The sequence below is a fragment of the Pelodiscus sinensis genome, chromosome 24, assembly GCF_049634645.1.
Source record: "Pelodiscus sinensis isolate JC-2024 chromosome 24, ASM4963464v1, whole genome shotgun sequence".
In the NCBI taxonomy this organism is placed as follows: Eukaryota; Metazoa; Chordata; order Testudines; family Trionychidae; genus Pelodiscus; species Pelodiscus sinensis.
The window spans coordinates 25,064,461-25,087,830 of NC_134734.1; the positions used below are offsets into that span (position 1 = coordinate 25,064,461).

Below are 23,370 nucleotides of genomic sequence, written 5' to 3' on the forward strand. Positions count from 1 at the left end.
TCTCGCCCATAGGAGGCTGGCTGCCACGGGGCCCCCAAAAGCGTGGGGTCTGGGGAGGCCGGCCCAAACCATCCTATGGATGGGACAGCTCTGCATGCGGGGCTCTGCCGCACCTACAGAGCATCAGTACAAACGTGCAACAGCGGGAATTACCAGGGAGAAGATAATGGACTGAACTGCCTTCAAAGGCGGTTCTCCCAAGGATGCCAAGATGCGCACCAGAGGACGGAGGCATGTTTGTGCATATTGCTGGGGCTCTTTCACTGAAAAAGGACCTCGGACTGCTCTGGGTAAGTGTCGTCTATTCACACAGGAAGAGCAAGAAGCTAGCCCACACGAAGAACGAAACACCCATCCCCATCGTGCTCCAAATGCCTTGGCAGGAGGAGAGACGCTCCTGGTGAGCTCTGCAGTTGGTGGTACCAACTGACCCCATAACAATTTAATATCGGACGCTCTTCAGAGCAGAAATCAGGCCTTCCTACGTTTGCGCAGCAGCCAGCACGTTGTGTGCACTAGATTTCTTCAGGAAAGAGTCCTACCCAGGGATGCCAGAGAGTCCTAGCAAGGAATATAGTGAGGCACAGAGGCGTGACATTAGAGTGGGAACACTCACGTGGTGGAAGAAGGTGGTGCGAATGTAATCCAGGTGCCCGAGGAGCGTGAAAAGACAGCGGCGCAGTTTGTAATTCCAGACCTATATGAGACAGAGGCCAGTGAGAACCACCTGCCAAACTCTGCCCAGCTCTCTTCCGCCATCCCATCTGGCACAGGAAGCTTTTACGCATCCCCCACCCTCCATGCTGGACTGGCCCATTTTTCATTACAGTTCTAGGCCTAGAATTGTAAACCCCTCAGAAATTGTCAGGCTTCATTTAATTACCCCCCATCCTCAGAAGGGCTGAATCCTGAACCCTCCTTTTCCTTTTTTCATCTCTATCCTCTCACCTTTTCCTCTCACAGAAAACTAAATTAAGGCACATTCTGTGCACATCTTTGTCAAATGCCCTGTCTCCCTTTGCCCACCATCGCTTTTTGAAGGGGTGGAAGGCAGATTTGATCTACCTTTATTTTGTAGTCATCGCCTCCAGAGACAAAGAGTGGCTGCTGTTTGTGGAAATCAATACCTCGGACTGGTCCTGCAGAAGGAAGAGGCAGGTGAAACGACGGGAGACAAACAGCTGTATACCAAGCCAAACTGACAGCCAGAACAGGCCCTTCCATTCAGAGCAGAACAATTCGAGCGCATCATACTTCATTTTAATCTCAACGTGACTCACAGAGGTCAAGGACACTTGAGCCTCTTTAATCTAGCAACCCTGGGAAACAGGATATGCTGGATTACAGATTTTGCCAGGCCAGGGAGGGCACTGCGGGCTCTGCTCTGGGCATGAGCGAATGGGATACAACGCACACATGGCTCGGTGCTTGATGCCACTCTGAGGCATTGCTATGGAAACGATGGGGAAAAGTCGCAGGGGAAGCACATCACTGCACTGCCATTACCCTGGCTACAGGGCAGGGAAGTGGCAGCACACAGAGCCGTTTCCTCCTCTGTCCCACACGTGTTCCTGGCTTAGGGACACCTGGAGGACAGAGGTTCCAGGGTACAACTTTCTAAGACCACATTTGCCCCAGGCCAGTGCAAAAGAGTTCTCTTCTGTGGGGTTATATAGCGACAGCACCATAAGACCTGATACCTCCCAGGCTGCTACGCCATAATAAAGTTATCATCATAAGAGTGCTGTGAAATATTAGCCCCAGTTTACAGCTGGGAAAGTACAAGCAAGAAACAAGCTATTTGCTCATGGTCACACATGGAGTCTGTGGCACAGTGTCGAAGCTGTAGAAACCATTTCATATTTAGCTAGAAGCCATCTTGTATATCAGAAACCATTTCAGCTTTTCTCTCAAGCACGTAGACCAGAGTGAACTTTCTGTCACCTCGTGAGAAGAGGCCTACAGGATGGGCTATTGGTATGTGTTCATTGGGCTGGTTGGGACAGGAGTTGCACTCCCTCGTACCTGTCCGCCATCTTGCTGATAAAGTTTTGTTTTTCCAAGTTTAATTGATGATTTCTGTAATTGGATGCCCTGACATCAGACTGTTTGGCTAAGGGTATAAAGATACTAGGATTGATTGCATTAGCCAGCCTTACTGGGCCCAGCTCTGCTGGGACCACGTTTGGCTCATGCTGTGCTTTCTTAATTAATAAAGCTGTTTGTTAGCTGCCTAAACGGAGAGGAGCGTTTTTTTGCTTCGACAACAGCTAGGACCTGAAGCCAGGCCTCCTGTGACTCAATCCAGGGTGTTAACTAAAAGCCCACTCTCCTCTACCTCTTCTCAGGAGCACACTATTTTCTGCAAAGGGCCTTCTGCCTTCTTCTCTTTCACGCTCCAAACTCACCATCATGCTCATCAAATTTGTCAATGAGGGTGCACATCCGGTAGTCCCATAGCTGGATCACTCCGTTGTGCAAACTCGTGAGGATCCAGGGCCGCTTAGGGTGAAAGCTGAGCCCTAAAGAGAGATGCAAAGTAATGAAGCTTTCAGTTAAATTCAATCACCGAAGACACTGAGAAGGTGAAAAAAAGTCAGGTGCCAGAACTACTAGCCACTTCCAAAAACCTTAGCCAAATCCCCAAGGGCAGGACACGCTGCCTTACATTCATAGGCAACCACAGACTTTTTAAAAAAACATAATTTCTAAATACGACTAACCAGACAACAACATGTATTTAACCATCAGTTGCAGGGGGAGGATAGAACTGACACTTTATAGGAACACCACCATCTACAAATCCAGGAACTACACCAGGAGCATTTCTAGCAAACTCCCAGCACAGCTACTGGCAGCAAGATTAGGGCTCTTCCCAACCAGAACTAGGGGGCTGGGTGTGGATTATTTACTTGGGGCTCAGTTTCTACACCCTTGTGACCCCGCTGCAGGCACGAGGGGGGTGTCTAACACTTCCGTGAACCTCCTCCCACGGGGAACAGCGCCGCCCCCGAGACAGGGGCCGTGTGGATGCCCCAGGGCTGTTATTGGGAATCACTCCCCCTGGGGCTGCCTGGCAGGGCCCACACGCGGGGGCTGGGCTGGACGGACCTGCAGGCTCCCTGCAGTGAGGACGCGTTGCTCCGAAACAGGCTCATTCCGTGTGGGGCGGCCGGACCAGACTCTGGGGCAGAGGGAGCTCGCGGGGGCGGGTGAAGCCTGGGGCCGAGCGGGCGGGGGGAGAGGAGGAACAGTGTCTGGGGCGGGGGGGTTGAAGCCCGGTGCCGGGGGGGGGGGGGAATCGCGCTGGGGCCGGGGGCTGGATGGGGCGGCTAAAGAGGAACAGTCTGTGGGGCAGAAGGGGCGGGGGGCTCGGGGGGGCTCGCGGGGGGGCTCGGAGCGGTCTCGGGGCGGGGGGGCTCGGGGGGGGTCTCGGGAGGGCTCGCGGGGGGGCTCGGAGCGGGCTCGGGGCGGGGGGGGGCTCGCGGGGGGGCCGAGGAGCGGTCTCGGGGCAGAAGGGGCGGGGGGCTCGGGGGGGCTCGCGGGGGGGCTCGGAGCGGTCTCGGGGCGGGGGGGCTCGGGGGGGGTCTCGGGAGGGCTCGCGGGGGGGGCTCGGAGCGGTCTCGGGGCGGGGGGGGCTCGGGGGGGTCTCGGGAGGGCTCGCGGGGGGGGCGAGGAGCGGTCTCGGGGCGGGGGGGGCTCGGGGGGCGGGGCCCGAGGAGCGGTCTCGGGAGGGCTCGCGGGGGGGGGCTCGGTACCTTTCACCCGGGCCGACTTGGTCTCGAACTTGGTCAGCATCGCGGCTCCCGCCCCCGCCGGCCGGACTCGCCCTCGGCCTCGAGCCTCCACGTCGACCCCGGCGCCGCTTCCGCTTCCGGCACCACCGAGCGGGCGGCCTCCGCAGGGCAGAGCGGCGCTTCCGGGTGCGCGCGCAGCGGGGCCATGCCGGGGCCGGCCGGAAGCGGAAGCGGCGGCGAAGATGGCGGCGGGGAGGGGAGCGGAGGCCTGGCTCGGCGGGATCCTGCTCTGCGCGCTGGGCTGCGGTGAGGCGCGGGGCCCTCCCCTGGGGCGGGGGGGGGGGCCGGCAGGCGCGGGGCCCTTCCCCTGGGGCGGGGGGGGGGCCGGCAGGCGCGGGGCCCTTCCCCTGGGGCGGGGGGGGGGCCGGCAGGCGCGGGGCCCTTCCCCTGGGGCCGGGGGGGGGGGGCCGGCAGGCGCGGGGCCCTTCCCCTGGGGCCGGGGGGGGGGGGCCGGCAGGCGCGGGGCCCTTCCCCTGGGGCCGGGGGGGGGGCCGGCAGGCGCGGGGCCCTTCCCCTGGGGCCGGGGGGGGGGGCCGGCAGGCGCGGGGCCCTTCCCCTGGGGCCGGGGGGGGGGGGGCCGGCAGGCGCGGGGCCCTTCCCCTGGGGCCGGGGGGGGGGGGGGCCGGCAGGCGCGGGGCCCTTCCCCTGGGGCCGGGGGGGGGGGGGCCGGCAGGCGCGGGGCCCTTCCCCTGGGGCCGGGGGGGGGGGGCCGGCAGGCGCGGGGCCCTTCCCCTGGGGCCGGGGGGGGGGGGGCCGGCAGGCGCGGGGCCCTTCCCCTGGGGCCGGGGGGGGGGGGCCGGCAGGCGCGGGGCCCTTCCCCTGGGGCCGGGGGGGGGGGGCCGGCAGGCGCGGGGCCCTTCCCCTGGGGCCGGGGGGGGGGGGCCGGCAGGCGCGGGGCCCTTCCCCTGGGGCCGGGGGGGGGGGGCCGGCAGGCGCGGGGCCCTTCCCCTGGGGCCGGGGGGGGGGGGCCGGCAGGCGCGGGGCCCTTCCCCTGGGGCCGGGGGGGGGGGGCCGGCAGGCGCGGGGCCCTTCCCCTGGGGCCGGGGGGGGGGGGCCGGCAGGCGCGGGGCCCTTCCCCTGGGGCCGGGGGGGGGGGGGCCGGCAGGCGCGGGGCCCTTCCCCTGGGGCCGGGGGGGGGGGCCGGCAGGCGCGGGGCCCTTCCCCTGGGGCCGGGGGGGGGGGGCCGGCAGGCGCGGGGCCCTTCCCCTGGGGCCGGGGGGGGGGGGGCCGGCAGGCGCGGGGCCCTTCCCCTGGGGCCTCATGGGCTCCCTGTCTTGGCTTGGGGCAGCCCAGTCTGAAGGAAGGTCTCTGGAGGGGCGGCTGGACTTGGCCCAGTGGGGGGGGGGGGCAGCTAGGATCGGTTGAAGGAAACAGACAATTTCCTCTCCTGCTGGGAGGGGGGGGGGGGTCAAGTCAGCATCAGGCTGGTGATGTTCCTGTCCTGGGGTGTTGGCGGGTGGGAATTGGTTGCTTCACAACTTAGCTGCCTTTCATTTTCACCCTGACCGGACGCCTTTTACTTTCACCCAGAAGTCAACAAGACCTGTTTGAAATTGAAGTAGTTCTTTTTACTGAACAAGTGGCTGTGATCTCTTATTTATCTTGAATTGTGTTTCTTTCTCTTCAGGTGTCTGTTGGGCCAATTCTGTAGAGAGGAAAATCTATATCCCCTTAAACAGAACTGCCCCATGTGTTCGTCTTTTGAATGCCACTCATCAAGTAGGCTGTCAATGTAAGTGTTGTTAATAGTGATTTTACTTTAAGTTGTAGAGGCAGCCACCTTTTTCACTGGGGGTGCGTTTACACAGCAGGGCTTACCTAGGAATAAGCTACGCAAATTGAGCTACATCAGTGGCGTAGCTTAGTTCGAAATAGCTCATTTCGAAATTGGGAGTGTCTACACTACACTTATTTTGAAATAGAGCACTCTTCCTCCAACTTCCCTTACTCTTCATACAATGAGGGTTACAGGAGTTGGAGTAAGAAGTGCTACAGCTTGACAGTATTTTGACATTATTTCGAAATAACCACCTGCTGTGGAGACACGGACTAAGTTCTTTCAAAATAACATTACTGTGTAGATGTACCCTTGGAGAACACTAAAAATGTTTGTTTCTGGTTTCTGAACTCCTTTTAGTTGGTCAAAGACTTTTTGGCAATTTAGTGCCAAAAAGCGAAAGCCATATACTTAGTTGTGATCACATTACAAGCCATGTGGGAGATGCTGTCACTTCACTGCTTCTCCTGTTTCCCCAACCTCAAGTGCGTCAGAGATTCTGAGATTGGCCTAAAATCATTAAATCAAGGCTGCAATAAAATTCTGAGAGTTGGGAACACTCTTTCTTTGATGTGGGGCCACTTTGTATATGCAGCCCAAAATTGCTTTGATCTCTCTTGTTGCTGTGTGTAGCCTATGGCGTTAATCTGCTTAATCACTTAAAAGTATATGGATTTATTAGTATGGTTTTAATTACTATAGTTTATAGTAAGTTTATATTGGCAATGTGCCTGCAATGCAAGGGGCTTACAGCCACGTTCTGTCATGCTGTGAAGTCCTATCACAGTCGTACGTAATTAACTTAATATCCATGAGATGTTAGTAGATTTCATCATATTCAAATAGTAAACCTTTGAGCTCTGGTGAAATCTTCTTTAATGTCTTCCCCAAAGCAAGCTGCTATATGCACTGACTTGTCCCTCTGTAGTGCAAGCCTCTCACTGTGAAATGTCTTTCAATTTTTTTCTGTAATGTGATTTTTTTGTCCATTTCCTTGAGTTTTGTACAGGCAAATTCTGATTAACTTCAGCACGTGTAGGTACTTCAGTAAGATGACCTGCCTCCCATGCTGCTGTCGGTCACGTGTCCTGTGTTCCTATGGAGTTGGTTCCAGAGTGTGTAATCAGTTGAGCATCTTCCCTAGCACATGCTTTCCTCTGTCCAGCACATTATTTTAAAACCCTCGTGGGCTGAGGTTTTAGCTTGTTCATGTTGTGCAGTGGTTGTACTACAGGTTGGACCTCCTTGGTCTGGCATCACCAGGACTGACCAGTCCCTAATGAGAGAATTTGCTGGACTGGGGAGGTCTCCTGCCCCCGGCTCCCAAGCCCATCACCTTCTGCTGGCAGGCTGTCCCAGCAGGCATCATGCCTCTCCCTCCCTCACCCCCAACCTGACTGGGTTGCTTACCCAGCTGCTGCTGGCTTCCTGGTCAGCAGAGGCTTCAGCTCCTGCTGTAGGGTTCCAGCCCAGCACATCTGGGGTCAACCGTGGGGCTCCAGGGGGCTGCTGTGGGGTTCTAGCCCTGGGGTTGCTGCGGGGTTCTAGCTCGGCCCCGCGCTCCAGCAGGCTGCTGCCGGGCTCTGACTCCACGGTGCTGTGGAGCTCGACTCCAACCCTGCACTCCAGGAAGCTGCCTGGGGACTTGAGTCCTGCTCTGCTGTGGGGCCCTGACCACAGCCCCAAGCTCCCAGGCCCTGCTGTGGGGCTCCAGCCCCACAACAACCCACGCTGCTGCAGGACTCCGGCCTGGCCCTGCGCTGCTGCTGGAGGCTGCCGCGGGACTCTGGCTCTGGTTTTGCGCTGCCCCAAGCCAGGCTGCTGACCCTATTGCCCTGGCCCCGGCCGTCCCTCCTGCCCTTCGGCTCCCGGCTCTCTGGTCCAGGAGCATGTGTGGTGATGACGGATGTTGCCGGAGCAGAGAATGCCGCTTTTGGAGGTTTGTGGGGTTTGGGGATGACAAGGGCAGGGTGACAGGGAATGAGCACTGGTCTAACAGACTCCCTCCGCTGCTCTTGGTGCTGTGAGAAAGGGTTTCCTGTGACTCAGCGTTTTGTTAATTTGTGGTTGAGTCTCGTGGTGTGTCCTTGGAGTGAGCTGTGCTTCCAAGCGAGCCCTGACAGCAGCAGTTGAAGAGCCGAACAGTTGTGCATGGTCTTCCACCCTGCTGTAGGGGGTGCTCCCACTTTTTCCTACCGTGGTGTGAGCCACCTCTTAATACAGATTGTTGTAGGGGCACCTCCTTTCTCAATCCCATAATACTTAGTACTGTGACAACTACAGCAACTGCTGAGCAGGAAAGGTGATCGTGTCTGTCTATCTTGAGCTGTGTCTGATGCAGTAAGTGCTGCTGGAAAACGTTAAACTTGTCTTTTTATGCCAGTCCCAGTTTGTCCTGCTCTGCTCTCCCCTGCACAAGGCTTCTCTGCTGCATGGACCCCTCCTGGCTCACCGCACGTTCTCCCCTTCTTGTAGTTCTCCAGATGAGCTCTAAGCTGATTTGTCCCCTTTTTTCCTTGCTGTTGGCTGGCCCCGTGTTCCCGATGAGTTAAACACTTGGGCTCCCACCCAGGAGAGATTCAAGTGCTGCCCAGCTGATCAGCGGGGTGCCCGCATGTGCATCTACTGGTAGTGCACATCTGCACATGCCTTGGTGCACAGAACAAAATTTGTTCCATACATGGATGAAAAAAAACTCGAGGGAACACTGGCTGGCCTCTTCTGTTTCCTCCTTGTGCTCCCCATCACTGTGTCTCTTTTCCCCTGTACGCAGGAATGTTCATATTCAACATCTTCCCACTTGCCCCAAGAGGCAGGTGTGTGTTGGGGTTGTTTCGGCCTGCTGTCTTGGCTCTGCACATATGACAGAGGCCGCAGAGTAGACTTTGGCTGACCTGCCCAATAAACCTACAGACTTTGTAGTGAAGGCCTGTGGTCCGGTTTATTGCCGATGAAGCACTGTCCTAGCTCCCTGGATCAATGTCTGCAGTTACATTAGCACATGTGTGCCTGTGACAATGGCTGCAGCCCAGTCAGCGCTGGGACTTCCCAATGCCCCCTGGCCTGGCCAAAGGCTCCATTGCATGCGTCGGTACAAACACGTTACGTATTGCCTCGCTGACGTCGCTAGGTAACATTCGCTGGGCAGCCTGTAGACCCACATCTCTGTCCGTCATCCTGCCCTTATCTTTTGGGTGCCTCTTCTCTTAGGGAACACGTTGGTATCCGGGTGCTCTGACCCGCCCTGCTAGAATGTCTGTGTGTGAGTGTCCTGAGCTTACACCTCTTAGGGATGTTTCTGCGCCATCCGCCCTGCCTAGCTCACAGCCTGACTTGGCTTTAGAGCAGCACAGTTTTGACCGCTACTTTGGCCCAGACCTCTCAAGCGCCTCGTATGTGTTAGCCTCTCTTAGGAAGGGCCAGACCAAAGGTCCATCTGGCCCAGTGTCCTGTCTGCCCACAGTGGCCAGTGCCAGCTGCCCCAGAGGAGTGAACAGAACCGGGAATTGAGTCTGTCGCCCGTTCCCAGCTTCTGACAGCAGAGGCCAGGGTCAAACAGGCCAGGGACTCGGGTGACGTTTAATTGGTTGATGAGGCTAAAGTACATCAGACTGTTCAGATAAAATCTGTGTTAGAAGTGCAGGTGGTTATTACAATCTCTACAGAAACTTTTCCTGTGGGGCAACAGTGACATCATCGCGACACCGTGTCGTCCCGCCCCCCAGCCTGAGCAGAGTCCCCAGAAGGGGAAGCAGCAGCCATGGCTTCGGGTTTCCCCGCCCTCCTTGGGGGCGCCCTAGGCTCCCCACTGGCCCTCAGCTCCCCTGCAGGAGAGCCAGGGGGTGGCGGCGGCGGCGGCGGCTCCTCCCTGCGCTTTGGGACCCAGCGGGGAACCGCCACCTCTGCCTGGCCTGCGCTTGGGCTGCCACCTGCCTGGTGCTCCAGCCTCAAAATACCTCCCAAGATTGGAGCCCAGCGTCGTGTGTGGGGACTGCTTCCCCGCAGCAGTGCACGCACTTCCCCGCAAGCCAGATCTGGGGCGGAGCCTCCGGTTTCCTTCTCCCTCTCCAAGGAAGCCGGCTGGCGCTCCAATCTGGTGGAGGGGGGCACGAGGCTGGAGCGCCAGGCAGGCAACAGCCCGACTGGCCAGAGACAAGTGGAGGCGGTGGTTCCCTGCGGGGTCCCAGAGCGCAGCGAAGAGCCACTGCCGCCATCCCCTGACTTGGCCCTGGCCCTCCTCCAGTGGCCAGAGGGGGGCCAAGAGACCAGGGAAGGGTGTAGGGGGAGGCAAGATATTGGGGAGGGGGCTAGCTGAGAGGCCAGGCTTGGCTGTGGCCAGGGAGGGGGGCCCGAGAGGCCGGGGCTGGCGTGGCCCCAGCGCCCCCTGGCTGCCCCCAGTGACGGGATTGGCGAGCATCGCGAGCAGGGGGCACAGTCCCCGAGTTGTCTCTTTCTCTTTCAGACAGAGTCACTTAGGAGACCGCTGTGCTTTTTCGTCGTTAGTCAGCTTGTAGCTGAGCTGGGTGCGTCCGTTGCTTCTTCCCACTAATCCCGCTTGGCCTGTCCTTCACTGAAGTGCCCAGGAGGTGTGCAGCTTTGAGGGGAATGGATTTCGGGGAAGCTTAGAGCACTTTGTCATTCTCTGCAGCCTCCATGAATGGGGACACTGGAGTAATCCATGTGGTGGAGAAGGACCAAGACCTGAACTGGGTGCTTGCAGATGGACCTCATCCCCCGTACATGGTATTGCTAGAGGGGGAGCTGTTCACCAGGTGAGGGCCCCCGTCCGGTTCAACTCTGCTGACACAGCGGGAGCCCAGCTTGCAAACGGGTGGCCTACGTCAGTGGCCACAGATCAAGCACCTGTGTGTTGAGAGCAGCCACATCTGGAATTGTGACTTCCCTTGCGAAGGGTGCCTGGTTTTGGCAGTGCCTCCGTGACACCCTTTGTTGGCTGCAGCAGCCGAACGCTGAAAACCAGACCTTGTGCCTACGTTTAGAGAAATAAACTAGAACGGGCCATATTCACGTGCGTTAGTGCACACTGAACCTCACTAGTCCGGCGCCCTTGGGGCCTGAGCGGTCCCAGATGAGGGAATTTGCTGGACCAGGGACGATCCCTGCCTCCGGCCTCCTCTGCCTTTGGCCCCGCTGCTGTCCGGGTGACACGGCTGCCGCAGCACCACTGCCATAGCAGTTGTTCGAGCACCACAGCTGGCACGGCAGCACACAGCTTTAGCCCCAATCAGGCTGTCGACCTGCTGCAGCCCCAAGGGGGCTTCCCCTGCTGGTCTGCTGCAGCCTGGCATTACTGCCAGCCGGGCTGCCGCGGCTCTGTCCCCGCTGCTGGGCTGGTGCACAGACCCCACTGGGCTTCCGCGGCTCTGTCCCCGCTGCTGGGCTGGTGCACAGACCCCACTGGGCTTCCGCGGCTCTGTCCCCGCTGCTGGGCTGGTGCACAGACCCCACTGGGCTTCCGCGGCTCTGTCCCCGCTGCTGGGCCGGTGCACAGACCCCGTTGGGCTTCCGCGGCTCTGTCCCCGCTGCTGGGCTGGTGCACAGACTCCGTTGGGCTTCCGCGGCTCTGTCCCTGCTGCTGGGCTGGCGCACAGACCCCGTTGGGCTTCCGCGGCTCTGTCCCCGCTGCTGGGCTGGCGCACAGACCCCGTTGGGCTTCCGCGGCTCTGTCCCCGCTGCTGGGCCGGCGCACAGACCCCGTTGGGCTTCCGCGGCTCTGTCCCCGCTGCTGGGCCGGCGCACAGACCCCGTTGGGCTTCCGCGGCTCTGTCCCCGCTGCTGGGCTGGCGCACAGACCCCGTTGGGCTTCCGCGGCTCTGTCCCCGCTGCTGGGCTGGTGCACAGACTCCGTTGGGCTTCCGCGGCTCTGTCCCTGCTGCTGGGCTGGCGCACAGACCCCGTTGGGCTTCCGCGGCTCTGTCCCCGCTGCTGGGCTGGCGCACAGACCCCGTTGGGCTTCCGCGGCTCTGTCCCCGCTGCTGGGCCGGCGCACAGACCCCGTTGGGCTTCCGCGGCTCTGTCCCTGCTGCTGGGCCGGCGCACAGACCCCGTTGGGCTTCCGCGGCTCTGTCCCCGCTGCTGGGCCGGCGCACAGACCCCGTTGGGCTTCCGCGGCTCTGTCCCCGCTGCTGGGCTGGCGCACAGACCCCGTTGGGCTTCCGCGGCTCTGTCCCCGCTGCTGGGCTGGTGCACAGACTCCGTTGGGCTTCCGCGGCTCTGTCCCTGCTGCTGGGCTGGCGCACAGACCCCGTTGGGCTTCCGCGGCTCTGTCCCCGCTGCTGGGCTGGCGCACAGACCCCGTTGGGCTTCCGCGGCTCTGTCCCCGCTGCTGGGCCGGCGCACAGACCCCGTTGGGCTTCCGCGGCTCTGTCCCTGCTGCTGGGCCGGCGCACAGACCCCGTTGGGCTTCCGCGGCTCTGTCCCCGCTGCTGGGCTGGTGCACAGACCCCGTTGGGCTTCCGCGGCTCTGTCCCCGCTGCTGGGCTGGTGCACAGACCCCGTTGGGCTTCCGCGGCTCTGTCCCCGCTGCTGGGCCGGTGCACAGACCCCACTGGGCTTCCGCGGCTCTGTCCCCGCTGCTGGGCCGGCGCACAGACCCCGTTGGGCTTCCGCGGCTCTGTCCCCGCTGCTGGGCCGGCGCACAGACCCCGTTGGGCTTCCGCGGCTCTGTCCCCGCTGCTGGGCCGGTGCACAGACCCCGTTGGGCTTCCGCGGCTCTGTCCCCGCTGCTGGGCCGGTGCACAGACCCCGTTGGGCTTCCGCTGCTCTGTCCCCGCTGCTGGGCCGGTGCACAGACCCCGTTGGGCTTCCGCGGCTCTGTCCCCGCTGCTGGGCCGGTGCACAGACCCCGTTGGGCTTCCGCGGCTCTGTCCCCGCTGCTGGGCTGGTGCACAGACCCCATTGGGCTTCCGCGGCTCTGTCTCCGCTGCTGGGCTGGTGCACAGACCCCACTGGGCTTCCGCGGCTCTGTCCCCGCTGCTGGGCCGGTGCACAGACCCCATTGGGCTTCCGCGCCTCTGTCTCCGCTGCTGGGCTGGTGCACAGACCCCACTGGGCTTCCGCGGCTCTGTCCCCGCTGCTGGGCCGGTGCACAGACCCCATTGGGCTTCCGCGGCTCTGTCCCCGCTGCTGGGCCGGTGCACAGACCCCGTTGGGCTTCCGCGGCTCTGTCTCCGCTGCTGGGCTGGTGCACAGACTCCGTTGGGCTTCCGCGGCTCTGTCCCTGCTGCTGGGCTGGCGCACAGACCCCGTTGGGCTTCCGCGGCTCTGTCCCCGCTGCTGGGCTGGCGCACAGACCCCACTGGGCTTCCGCGGCTCTGTCCCCGCTGCTGGGCTGGCGCACAGACCCCGTTGGGCTTCCGCGGCTCTGTCCCCGCTGCTGGGCCGGTGCACAGACCCCACTGGGCTTCCGCGGCTCTGTCCCCGCTGCTGGGCCGGTGCACAGACCCCACTGGGCTTCCGCGGCTCTGTCCCCGCTGCTGGGCCGGTGCACAGACCCCATTGGGCTTCTGCGGCTCTGTCCCCGCTGCTGGGCTGGTGCACAGACCCCATTGGGCTTCCGCGGCTCTGTCCCCGCTGCTGGGCCGGTGCACAGACCCCGTTGGGCTTCCGCGGCTCTGTCTCCGCTGCTGGGCTGGTGCACAGACCCCGTTGGGCTTCCGCGGCTCTGTCTCCGCTGCTGGGCTGGTGCACAGACCCCACTGGGCTTCCGCGGCTCTGTCCCCGCTGCTGGGCCGGTGCACAGACCCCATTGGGCTTCCGCTGCTCTGTCCCCGCTGCTGGGCTGGTGCACAGACCCCACTGGGCTTCCGCGGCTCTGTCTCCGCTGCTGGGCTGGTGCACAGACCCCACTGGGCTTCCGCGGCTCTGTCCCCGCTGCTGGGCTGGTGCACAGACCCCATTGGGCTTCCGCGGCTCTGTCTCCGCTGCTGGGCTGGTGCACAGACCCCGTTGGGCTTCCGCGGCTCTGTCCCCGCTGCTGGGCTGGTGCACAGACCCCACTGGGCTTCCGCGGCTCTGTCCCCGCTGCTGGGCCGGTGCACAGACCCCATTGGGCTTCCGCGGCTCTGTCTCCGCTGCTGGGCTGGTGCACAGACCCCACTGGGCTTCCGCGGCTCTGTCCCCGCTGCTGGGCCGGTGCACAGACCCCATTGGGCTTCCGCTGCTCTGTCCCCGCTGCTGGGCTGGTGCACAGACCCCATTGGGCTTCCGCGGCTCTGTCCCCGCTGCTGGGCCGGTGCACAGACCCCACTGGGCTTCCGCGGCTCTGTCCCCGCTGCTGGGCCGGTGCACAGACCCCGTTGGGCTTCCGCGGCTCTGTCCCCGCTGCTGGGCTGGTGCACAGACCCCGTTGGGCTTCCGCGGCTCTGTCCCCGCTGCTGGGCCGGTGCACAGACCCCGTTGGGCTTCCGCGGCTCTGTCCCCGCTGCTGGGCTGGTGCACAGACCCCGTTGGGCTTCCGCGGCTCTGTCCCCGCTGCTGGGCCGGGCCGGCATGCAGACCCCCTTGGTCTGCCAGCACTCACGGGCTGCCCCCCCCCACTCTCATGGCCCTGCTACTGAGCACCTGGCCCCGCTACCACCAGCCTTGCCTTTCGCGGGACGCTCAGCTGCAGTCCTGCCAGACCACCGATACTGCTGGGCAAGAGAGTCCCGGTGCAGGGGAGTGCAGCCTGTATTTGTACTTGTCAGCCTCTCTCTAGACAGCTTAGTAGATGGCCCAGGATTCCCGGGTTCGCTCCTGGCTCTGCGAGTGACGCCGGGACTGGTCCCCCATCTGTGGGACACAAGTCGCTCACAGGGGAGTAGTGGAGATTATGGAATGGCTTTTTCTTTGGGATACTTTTCCTGCTGCATGTGCTTAATCTTGCTCTGTGGTACGATTTCCCTGGGACTCTGGGGGGAGGCTGTTTCACCCACCTTCTCTGTTCCAGGGAGCTGATGCTGCGGCTGAAGGGAACATCGCGAGTTTCTGGGCTGGCTGTGGCCATCTCCAAACCCAGCCCCCCACGAGGATTCTCCCCTGGCTTACAATGCCCAAACGATGGATTTGGTAAGGCAACGTGAACCCCTTGGTTTGGCTCGGGATGTGGGGGTCAGAGCAGGAAGGTTTTGCAAAAGACTGACAACCTGCAGCTCGACACTGGCTGTGGGGAGTGTTGCTTAACAGTTAGGCAGCTTAACAATCTGTAGCAGGATCCAGTTTCTGCTGGAATTGTGTTCGATCTCATAGGGTTGGGTTGGGGTCATTAGTCTTGGGGGGGAGGAGGGGGAGTGCCTGGCTCTGGGGGAGGGAGGAGACGTTAAGTTGGGGGGGCTGGCTCGGGGGGGGGGGAGGCATTAGAGCAGGAGGGGCGGCTCTGGAGGAGCGGAGGGAGATTGGGTTAGAACAGAGGTATGGGGGTTTCTGGCTCTGGGGGAGAGGAGGGGAATATTTTGTTAACTTTTTGGGAGGGTTTATTTATTCCCAGATAAAAGCACAAATTGTATATTTTATATTAATAAATGTCAATTTTATGCAACTGTGTGAATAATTATATGTTTATGCAAAATCTCAAACTTACAAAGTATCTGAAATTTTCACAGAAGCTTGTTCTATTTGATTAATCCCAGTCTATGCCTGTTTTTATTGCAACAAATTAAGTTGCGTATCATATACAAAATTTAAAAGTATCTTAAATTTATATTTAAATTAAAAAATATTTTATATGGGCAAATAATAATTTTACACGTCAAATTATTGTATTCTATTAAAGCAAGGTCTGAGAAATGATCAAATATACCTAAAACGCAATCTATAATAATAAATAATTACAACTTTCCGATAGAAGTACATTTTCTTTGGGGGCCCTGAAAGCGATCCGTTTTCGTTTGTGCGGCCCTCAGTAGGCTTCGAGTTTGACGTGCCTGCTCGAGACAGGGATGTCAGTGCTTCACTAAGGAGTTTCTTCCCTGCGGTACGCAGACCGACCTGGTCTCTGCAGTTGGTCTTTTAGATGAGGGGTAAACTCAATCTGACCATCTGTGCTCACTGAAAGGTCTTGGGGCTCTATTTGCGGCATTGCACTGTTCATCTCAGTGTCCTGGCCAAATTCCCACGCTCTGAATCCCATTCTACCTCCCTGCAGACTCAATTGGGTATTCACGTCACTGGCTGGTCACTACCTGCCCAAACCCACTGCTCTGTGCAGCTAACCCAGGGCTGTGTTCCACCTCAGAGGTGGCTGCAGTTTGGTGGTGGCAGAAGGAATTGCTATGCTGTGTGTAGATTGCCCAAACTGCTTTGCAGTGAAAGGTGCTGTATGAACTAGGCATGTTAAAATGTGGGTAATTGTGTGAATGTGTAACCACTGAAAAACAGGTACCTGCCTTTGGCTCCCAGGAGTCGGTACACATGGGGGCTGGCTTTTAAGCAGGCTCCCTGTGCATACTGACTCCTGCCTGCCACCCTGCGCTGCTCCTCTGATACAGGAGCAGGGCAGGAGCCTGTGTGTAACCGCGAATGTTAACTGATAGGCCAGGCTTATGGATGAACTGTTCACATGTTTCTACAGTCACATCCCTAGTATGAACACACAGTTAGTTGGTTCGTTGGCGTTCATCATCCCCTCACCTTCATGCTGTTCGCACAGCACGTCGGTGCTGCAGTGATTGGCGCTTATTGAATACTTTGGGGTGCTTCCAGCGCACGAGGCGCTCAGGAAACGATGCGTCTCTTTCAAAGTGCAGTGTTCTCTGTGCACCTTGCGTTCTCTCAGTATGTGCTCCTGCCAGCCTCTTGGCACGGGATGGCTATCGCTCATTCTCTTCACCTGGCAGCGCTCTGTCTCTCCTGCGGCCACGGACTCCAGCGCGCTCTGTTTCTCAGCTGGGTTCTTAGCCTGCAGTGGCTCTCTCTGTGCCTGCGGCCGCTTGCTCAGCAGGCCTTGCCTTTCCCGGTCTCTGCTCTTCCCCAGTGACTGGATCCGCCCATGTCTCGCAGGTGTCTATGACAGTGATTACGGCCCTCAGTACGCTCACTGCAACTGGACTGTGTGGAACCCTCTCGGGAATGGGCTTTCTTACGAGGATTTCCATTTCCCCATCTTTCTGCTTGAAGATGCCAATGAGACTCAAGTTATTAAGCAGGTACCGTGCCTTAGCACCTGCAGAGGGGAGCCTGGCTGTGCCCCTTGGGTTGGGAACCGTGTTCTTCCACGCTAGCGTACGCTGATCTGAGGTGCCAGCTTCCTGGCTGAGTAACCTTTTGGAGGCGGTTTGGGGAAACAGGCAGATTCTTTGCACGTAAGAGTAATGTCTGGAGCAGGTGAAAAGTCTTCACCTGAGAGGGCAGATGGGGTAAATAATCTATGCCGTGCCTCATACCCATCTGAAAGGGGGGTGGGTCTGGCATGCACCCACCTGTGGGAAGTGCTTTGAGATCTTCAGGTGGAAGGTGCTATGAAAGGGAAGACTCTAACCTGGAGAGACCTAGGTCTCTGCCTGTATTATTTTCCGAGGGTGGCACACCAGGGCATCGGCATTGTACATGCAGTGGGAGCAGGTGCTTGCAGTCCAGATGGACAAGATAAAGAGTGGGAGGAGAGGAAAGGATAAGTAGGGGAAGTGAAATGACTTGCCTGAGGTCACACCGTGAGTCAGTAGCGGGACTGGGACTAAACCCAGGTCTCCTAAGTCCCAGCCCTGTCTCTCCCGCACTGTTCTAAAGAGCAAGGTGTTGATTTCTGTTTGTCTCAGTGCTACCAAGACCATAATCTCCCTCGGAACGGCTCGGGCCCGGAGTACCCTTTGTGTGCCATGCAGCTGTTTGCCCACATGCACGCCGTCACCAACACGGTGACCTGTATGAGACGCAATTCCATCCAGAGCACCTTCAGCCTCAGCCCAGGTGAGTGCTGTCCTAGCAGGGGGCGGGAGAACTGGTGGGGCTGTTAATAGCTGACACCGCCCAGCCCAGGTGGGTGCTGTCCTAGCCGGGGGTGGGAGAACTGGTGGGGCTGTTAATAGCTGACACCGCCCAGCCCAGGTGGGTGCTGTCCTAGCCGGGGGCGGGAGAACTGGTGGGGCTGTTAATAGCTGACACCGCCCAGCCCAGGTGGGTGCTGTCCTAGCCGGGGGCGGGAGAACTGGTGGGGCTGTTAATAGCTGACACCGCCCAGCCCAGGTGGGTGCTGTCCTAGCCGGGGGCGGGAGAACTGGTGGGGCTGTTAATAGCTGACACTGTCCAGCCCAGGTGGGTGCTGTCCTAGCAGGGGGCGGGAGAACTGGTGGGGCTGTTAATAGCTGACACGGCCCAGCCCAGGTGGGTGCTGTCCTAGCAGGGGGCGGGAGAACTGGTGGGGCCGTTAATAACTGACCCAGCTCAGGTGAGTGCTGTCCTAGCAGGGGGCGGGAGAACTGGTGGGGCTGTTAATAGCTGACACCGCCCAGCCCAGGTGGGTGCTGTCCTAGCAGGGGGCGGGAGAACTGGTGGGGCCGTTAATAGCTGACCCAGCCCAGGTGGGTGCTGTCCTAGCAGGGGGCGGGAGAACTGGTGGGGCCGTTAATAGCTGACCCAGCCCAGCCCAGGTGGGTGCTGTCCTAGCAGGGGGCGGGAGAACTGGTGGGGCCGTTAATAGCTGACACCGCCCAGGTGGGTGCTGTCCTAGCAGGGGGCGGGAGAACTGGTGGGGCCGTTAATAGCTGACACCGCCCAGCCCAGGTGGGTGCTGTCCTAGCAGGGGGCGGGAGAACTGGTGGGGCTGTTAATAGCTGACACCGCCCAGCCCAGGTGGGTGCTGTCCTAGCAGGGGGCGGGAGAACTGGTGGGGCCGTTAATAGCTGACACCGCCCAGCCCAGGTGGGTGCTGTCCTAGCAGGGGGCGGGAGAACTGGTGGGGCTGTTAATAGCTGACACCGCCCAGCCCAGGTGGGTGCTGTCCTAGCCGGGGGCGGGAGAACTGGTGGGGCTGTTAATAGCTGACACCGCCCAGCCCAGGTGGGTGCTCTCCTAGCCGGGGGCGGGAGAACTGGTGGGGCTGTTAATAGCTGACACCACCCAGCCCAGGTGGGTGCTGTCCTAGCAGGGGGCGGGAGAACTGGTGGGGCCGTTAATAGCTGACACGGCCCAGCCCAGGTGGGTGCTGTCCTAGCAGGGGGCGGGAGAACTGGTGGGGCCGTTAATAGCTGACACCGCCCAGCCCAGGTGGGTGCTCTCCTAGCAGGGGGCGGGAGAACTGGTGGGGCCGTTAATAGCTGACACCGCCCAGCCCAGGTGGGTGCTGTCCTAGCAGGGGGTGGGAGAACTGGTGGGGCCGTTAATAGCTGACACCGCCCAGCCCAGGTGGGTGCTGTCCTAGCCGGGGGTGGGAGAACTGGTGGGGCTGTTAATAGCTGACACCGCCCAGCCCAGGTGGGTGCTGTCCTAGCCGGGGGTGGGAGAACTGGTGGGGCCGTTAATAGCTGACACCGCCCAGCCCAGGTGGGTGCTGTCCTAGCAGGGGGCGGGAGAACTGGTGGGGCCGTTAATAGCTGACACCGCCCAGCCCAGGTGGGTGCTGTCCTAGCAGGGGGTGGGAGAACTGGTGGGGCTGTTAATAGCTGACCCAGCCCAGCCCAGGGCCGCTCTGACCTGTCGCCTGGAGGGGGATCTGTGGTCACAGCGGGTGCTATGATGAAGGCCACATCCAAGCCAAAGCGCTGCCTGCCGGGACCAGTGGTGGCACAGATGACGCTTCCGAGCTAAAGGCGAGGGTGGCTGCATCTGGCCCTAGCAAACTGCCCGCTTGGCCCGGGCTTGAGGAAAGCGGTTCTGTCTTTAATGAATGGTTGGGAATCCCTTCTTGGCTGTGGGTTTGGAGCGATGGGCTGGCCTCCGTCCCAGTGCGAAGCCCAAGACCCTGCCAGCCCGTTGAGACTCCAGTGTGCAAAACACAAGAGCAATGTGCCGTGCTTTGCCTGCATCAGACGCCTGTGACACCAGCTTCCCCCTCAGCCTTTTCAGTGTGAACTGTTTACAGTTAAAGCAACGAGAGCCCTGGAGGCCAGAGGGCCATAGAACGTCCCTGAGGCGGGCAGGTGGGGGAGAAGGGGCGTCCTGCCTGCAAAGTGCCCTGCTCGAACGCAGCTGTTTGGGGCTGTGCGGTGACCAGACAAAGCGGCAGGGGAGCAGTGAACACCTGGGGTCAAAGTGACGCCCCTGGGACTGATGTCGTTGGTGTCAGAGAGGCCAGGGTTTCTCCCAGGATCACCGGAAGGGGGCTTAGTGCTGTAGCTGGCCAAAGAATAGCTTCAGTTCCTTGTTCTTTGGTACTGCCAGAGTTCCTGCTCTTGAGCCGTAATGTTTCTGCTTCCTAGAAGTTGTCTGCGACCCCCTGTCTGATTCTAATGTGTGGAGCACCCTGAAACCCATCAACGCCTCCAGGAAAATGGACCCTGCGGATGAAGTCGTCATTGTTGCTACTCGAGTAGGTGGTCATGCCTGTCCTTCCTGTGGTCCTCCTGCCTGTAACCCAGGTCCCCTGGCTGACTAGCCGTGGCTGGCATTATCCCCGTGGCCACCAACCCGTGGATTGCGATCAACTGGTCGATTGTGAGGCCTCGACCAGTCGATCGCGAGGCTTTTGGGCACCGCCACCCCTGAGAAGCCCCACTACCTACCTCTAGTGTAGTGCCGGCTTCCCGTGGGGTGGGCGGAAGTCCTGCCTGAAGCCCGCGTCACTTCCGGGGGTTCTGGAGATGCGCTGGCTGCTCCCCTCCCACAGCTCTGATGCATGCTGGGGGAGGGAGTGTCGGCCCTGGAGGAGGAGTGCGGAGGCTTCCCTGCGCCGCCGGCGCCAGAGGGGTGAGTTGAGCGCAGGGGTTTCCCTGCGCCGCAGGAGCGGGGGTCGGCCCCAGGGTTTGACTGCGCTGCGGGAGGGGAGGGGGTTGGCTGGGCTGGGCCGCGTCACGTCACAGGAGGGGGGTTTGGCCCCGGGGCAGGCACCCGCGGGGTTGGCCATGTTGTGGGGGGGGTTGGCCAGGCCGCGTTGCGGGAGGGGGGGGGTTGGCCCCGGGGCAGGCATGTGCTGGCTTCCCTCGGGGGGGGGGGAGAATCCTGGGAGGAGGCAGATGCAGGGGTCTCTCTGCTGCCACTGGCACCCTGTCCCCGGCTGCAGAACCCTGTCCTCTGCCCTCCCAGCACCCTGTCCCCTCTCCTCTGCCCCCAGCTGCAGAACCCTGGCCTCTGCCCTCACAGCACCCTGTTCCCTCTCCCCTGCCCCCAGCTGCAGAACCCTGTCCTCTGCCCTCCCAGCACCCTGTCCCCTCTCCCCTGTCCCCGGCTACAGAACTCTGTCCCCCGTGGCACCCTGCCCCCAGCTGCAGAACCCTGTCCTCTGCCCTCCCAGCACCCTGTCCCCTCTCCCCTGCCCCCAGCTGCAGAACCCTGTCCTCTGCACTCCCAGCACCCTGTTCCCTCTCCCGGGCCCCCAGCTGCAGAACCCTGTCCTCTGCCCTCCCAGCACCCTGTCCCCTCTCCCCTGCCCCCAGCTGCAGAACCCTGTCCTCTGCCCTCCCAGCACCCTGTTCCCTCTCCCCTGCCCCCAGCTGCAGAACCCTGTCCTCTGCCCTCCCAGCACCCTGTCCCCTCTCCCCTGTCCCCGGCTACAGAACTCTGTCCTCTGCCCTCCCAGCACCCTGTCCCCTCTCCCCTGTCCCCGGCTACAGAACTCTGTCCCCCCTGGCACCCTGTCCCCAGCTGCAGAACCCTGTCCTCTGCCCTCCCAGCACCCTGTCCCCTCTCCCCTGCCCCCAGCTGCAGAACTCTGTCCCCACAAAAGGTATAATTATAAATGCTTCATTTTAGATTTAAATAGCATGAATAAAAACCAGACCATTTATTTCATCACTATAAACACGTGATTTTAATTTTATATAGCGCATAATTTAAAAGCAAACTCTTTATCCGAGTGAGTAAGTAAGGGCTGGGGATAGCAAGTGATGGACAGGAGGAGAATAGAGAGGGCGGGGCTTCAAGGAAGGGGCGGGGCGGTAGATCTTCGCCTGTTCTGAGATTTAAAAAGCGATCTTCGGTGTAAAACGGTTGGAGACCACTGCATTATCCTGTAGTAGGGGCCAGTGGTGATTGTGGCAGCTGGGAACATCGGTGCTGCTGGGTTTGATTTCTGGATCTGCCTCTGACTTGCTGTGTGCTCCAGGGCAAGCCACTCACGTGGGGATACACGTGCCTCCCTCTCACACATCGTACCGTGTAGGCTGAATGGCTTCTAAGATGCTTTGAGATACTGGGGTCTCGTGCACTGCAGGCCTTCTGCTCCTAGATCGATAGAGCCTGAGGCCGACAGACCCACCGGTCTGTGTACTTGGTGTCCTGTGTAATACAGGGCATGACACTTCACCCGTTTCCCCTGTCTCGGGGCCCATAACTTCTTTGGCTAAAGCATACCTTCCAGAACGGCAAGCAGCCTGGGTCTGGCTTTCGGGAGATGGAGACGCCACCGCTTCCCTGGGGAGTGTGCGCCAGTGTCCTCGCTGTTAAACATCTCGACTAGGAGTTTGTCTGGCTGTGGGATCTCTTTCTGCCTTTTGCTGTTAGGTGAAGAGCCCTTTGTGACCCAGGGTTCCCCTCCAAGGCAGTTATACCCTCAGATCACCATCAGGTTACTGTGGCGTCCCAAAACAAATCCGCTCTGGTCTAGCAGGTTCTTTAAAGAAGGAATATTGTTACATGGATCTTCATAAGTAAATGAGGTCACATTAATGAATCCTGGCTCTTCTGTGGGGGTTTTAGCCATGGACCTCAAAGCATTTTACCAAGGTGAACGAGCCTAATTTTACCCAGGGAGGTGAGTAGGACTGAGTCACACAGGTAACTTGACCAGGGCTTCACCATGAGTCAGTGTCAGAGTTGAGACTAGCACTTAAGTCTCCTTGTTCCCAGCCTGGTGACTCATCCCCTGGGCCACCCGAAAGTTGGTACATTCCCTGGTTTGCCACCCCTACAGATGACAGAGTGGAACGAGTGGGGCTATCAAGTTTAATGGCCACATTCTAGCCCCTAGTGTGCCCCAGTTGACCCATCAGTACACCTCCGGCTGTGCGCACTGCTGGCTTGAGAGCCAGGCCGGGACAAGCATGCGCTGCAGGCGGGATTGAGACGCATGGCAGAGCTGGGGGAGAGCCGCAGGACCGCTGTAGGTCTGGGAGCAGTATGTTCAGATTCATAGCAGAGCAGGCTTGTTCCGTGGCTCGCAGGTGGATTGAGTTTGGGGGTGAGGGTTCTGCCGTGGTCTTGCCCAGTCGGGTTTGCTCGTTCTTCAGTGCGCCAGAGCCTCTGGATTCGTTCTCTCTATGTCGCACGAGTGTCACGCCTCCTGCTTGCGCTTGCAGATCGACAGCCATTCTTTCTTCTGGAACGTAGCCCCCGGGGCGGAGAGTGCCGTCTCCTCTTTCGTGGCCCACTTGGCGGCTGCCGAAGCTCTCCATAAAGTGCCAGATGCTCTGACGCTGCCCAGGAACATCATGTTTACCTTCTTCCAAGGGGTAAGACTTTCCTCCCCCCCCCCCCCCCTCCTGTGCACTGTGCCCATTGGGAGACCTGTCCGTCCGCACCGGCCTGTTGCTGAGCTAGAGGTCCCTGCCCCACAACGAGGAGTGAGGCAGAGGACATGGAGTCCCTCTGAAGGGGACGTGCTCAGGAGCTGCTGACAGGTGGGGCCTGCTCTCCCCAGCAGCGGAGGGAGCAGAAGAGGCTCTCGACCCTGCTAGAGAGCTGTCTCCCCTTGCGGAGTCTGTCTCGCGA

The 23,370-nt window shown here is 60.2% G+C and overlaps 2 protein-coding genes across 3 annotated transcripts in view; one reads left to right on the forward strand and one right to left on the reverse strand.

Annotated features, from left to right (window-relative positions):
* Nucleotides 1-3,916, reverse strand: part of COPA (coat protein complex I subunit alpha) — a 44,698-nt gene extending 40,782 nt beyond the window's left edge. The window contains 4 exon segments of the mRNA XM_075908334.1: nucleotides 617-697; nucleotides 1,066-1,139; nucleotides 2,409-2,522; nucleotides 3,759-3,916. Of these exon segments, the coding sequence (XP_075764449.1) occupies nucleotides 617-697; nucleotides 1,066-1,139; nucleotides 2,409-2,522; nucleotides 3,759-3,798 (309 nt within the window). The 5' untranslated portion in view covers nucleotides 3,799-3,916.
* Nucleotides 3,888-23,370, forward strand: part of NCSTN (nicastrin) — a 33,636-nt gene continuing 14,153 nt past the window's right edge. The window contains exons 1-8 of one of the 2 annotated variants that reach the window (XM_075908336.1): nucleotides 3,888-4,043; nucleotides 5,425-5,529; nucleotides 10,223-10,346; nucleotides 14,525-14,643; nucleotides 16,573-16,718; nucleotides 17,328-17,478; nucleotides 19,926-20,035; nucleotides 22,959-23,111. In XM_075908336.1, coding sequence (XP_075764451.1) covers nucleotides 3,980-4,043; nucleotides 5,425-5,529; nucleotides 10,223-10,346; nucleotides 14,525-14,643; nucleotides 16,573-16,718; nucleotides 17,328-17,478; nucleotides 19,926-20,035; nucleotides 22,959-23,111 — 972 coding nt within the window. In that variant the 5' untranslated portion in view covers nucleotides 3,888-3,979. The remainder of the gene's footprint in view (nucleotides 4,044-5,424; nucleotides 5,530-10,222; nucleotides 10,347-14,524; nucleotides 14,644-16,572; nucleotides 16,719-17,327; nucleotides 17,479-19,925; nucleotides 20,036-22,958; nucleotides 23,112-23,370) is intronic. The other variant, XM_075908337.1, reaches the window with a different exon arrangement.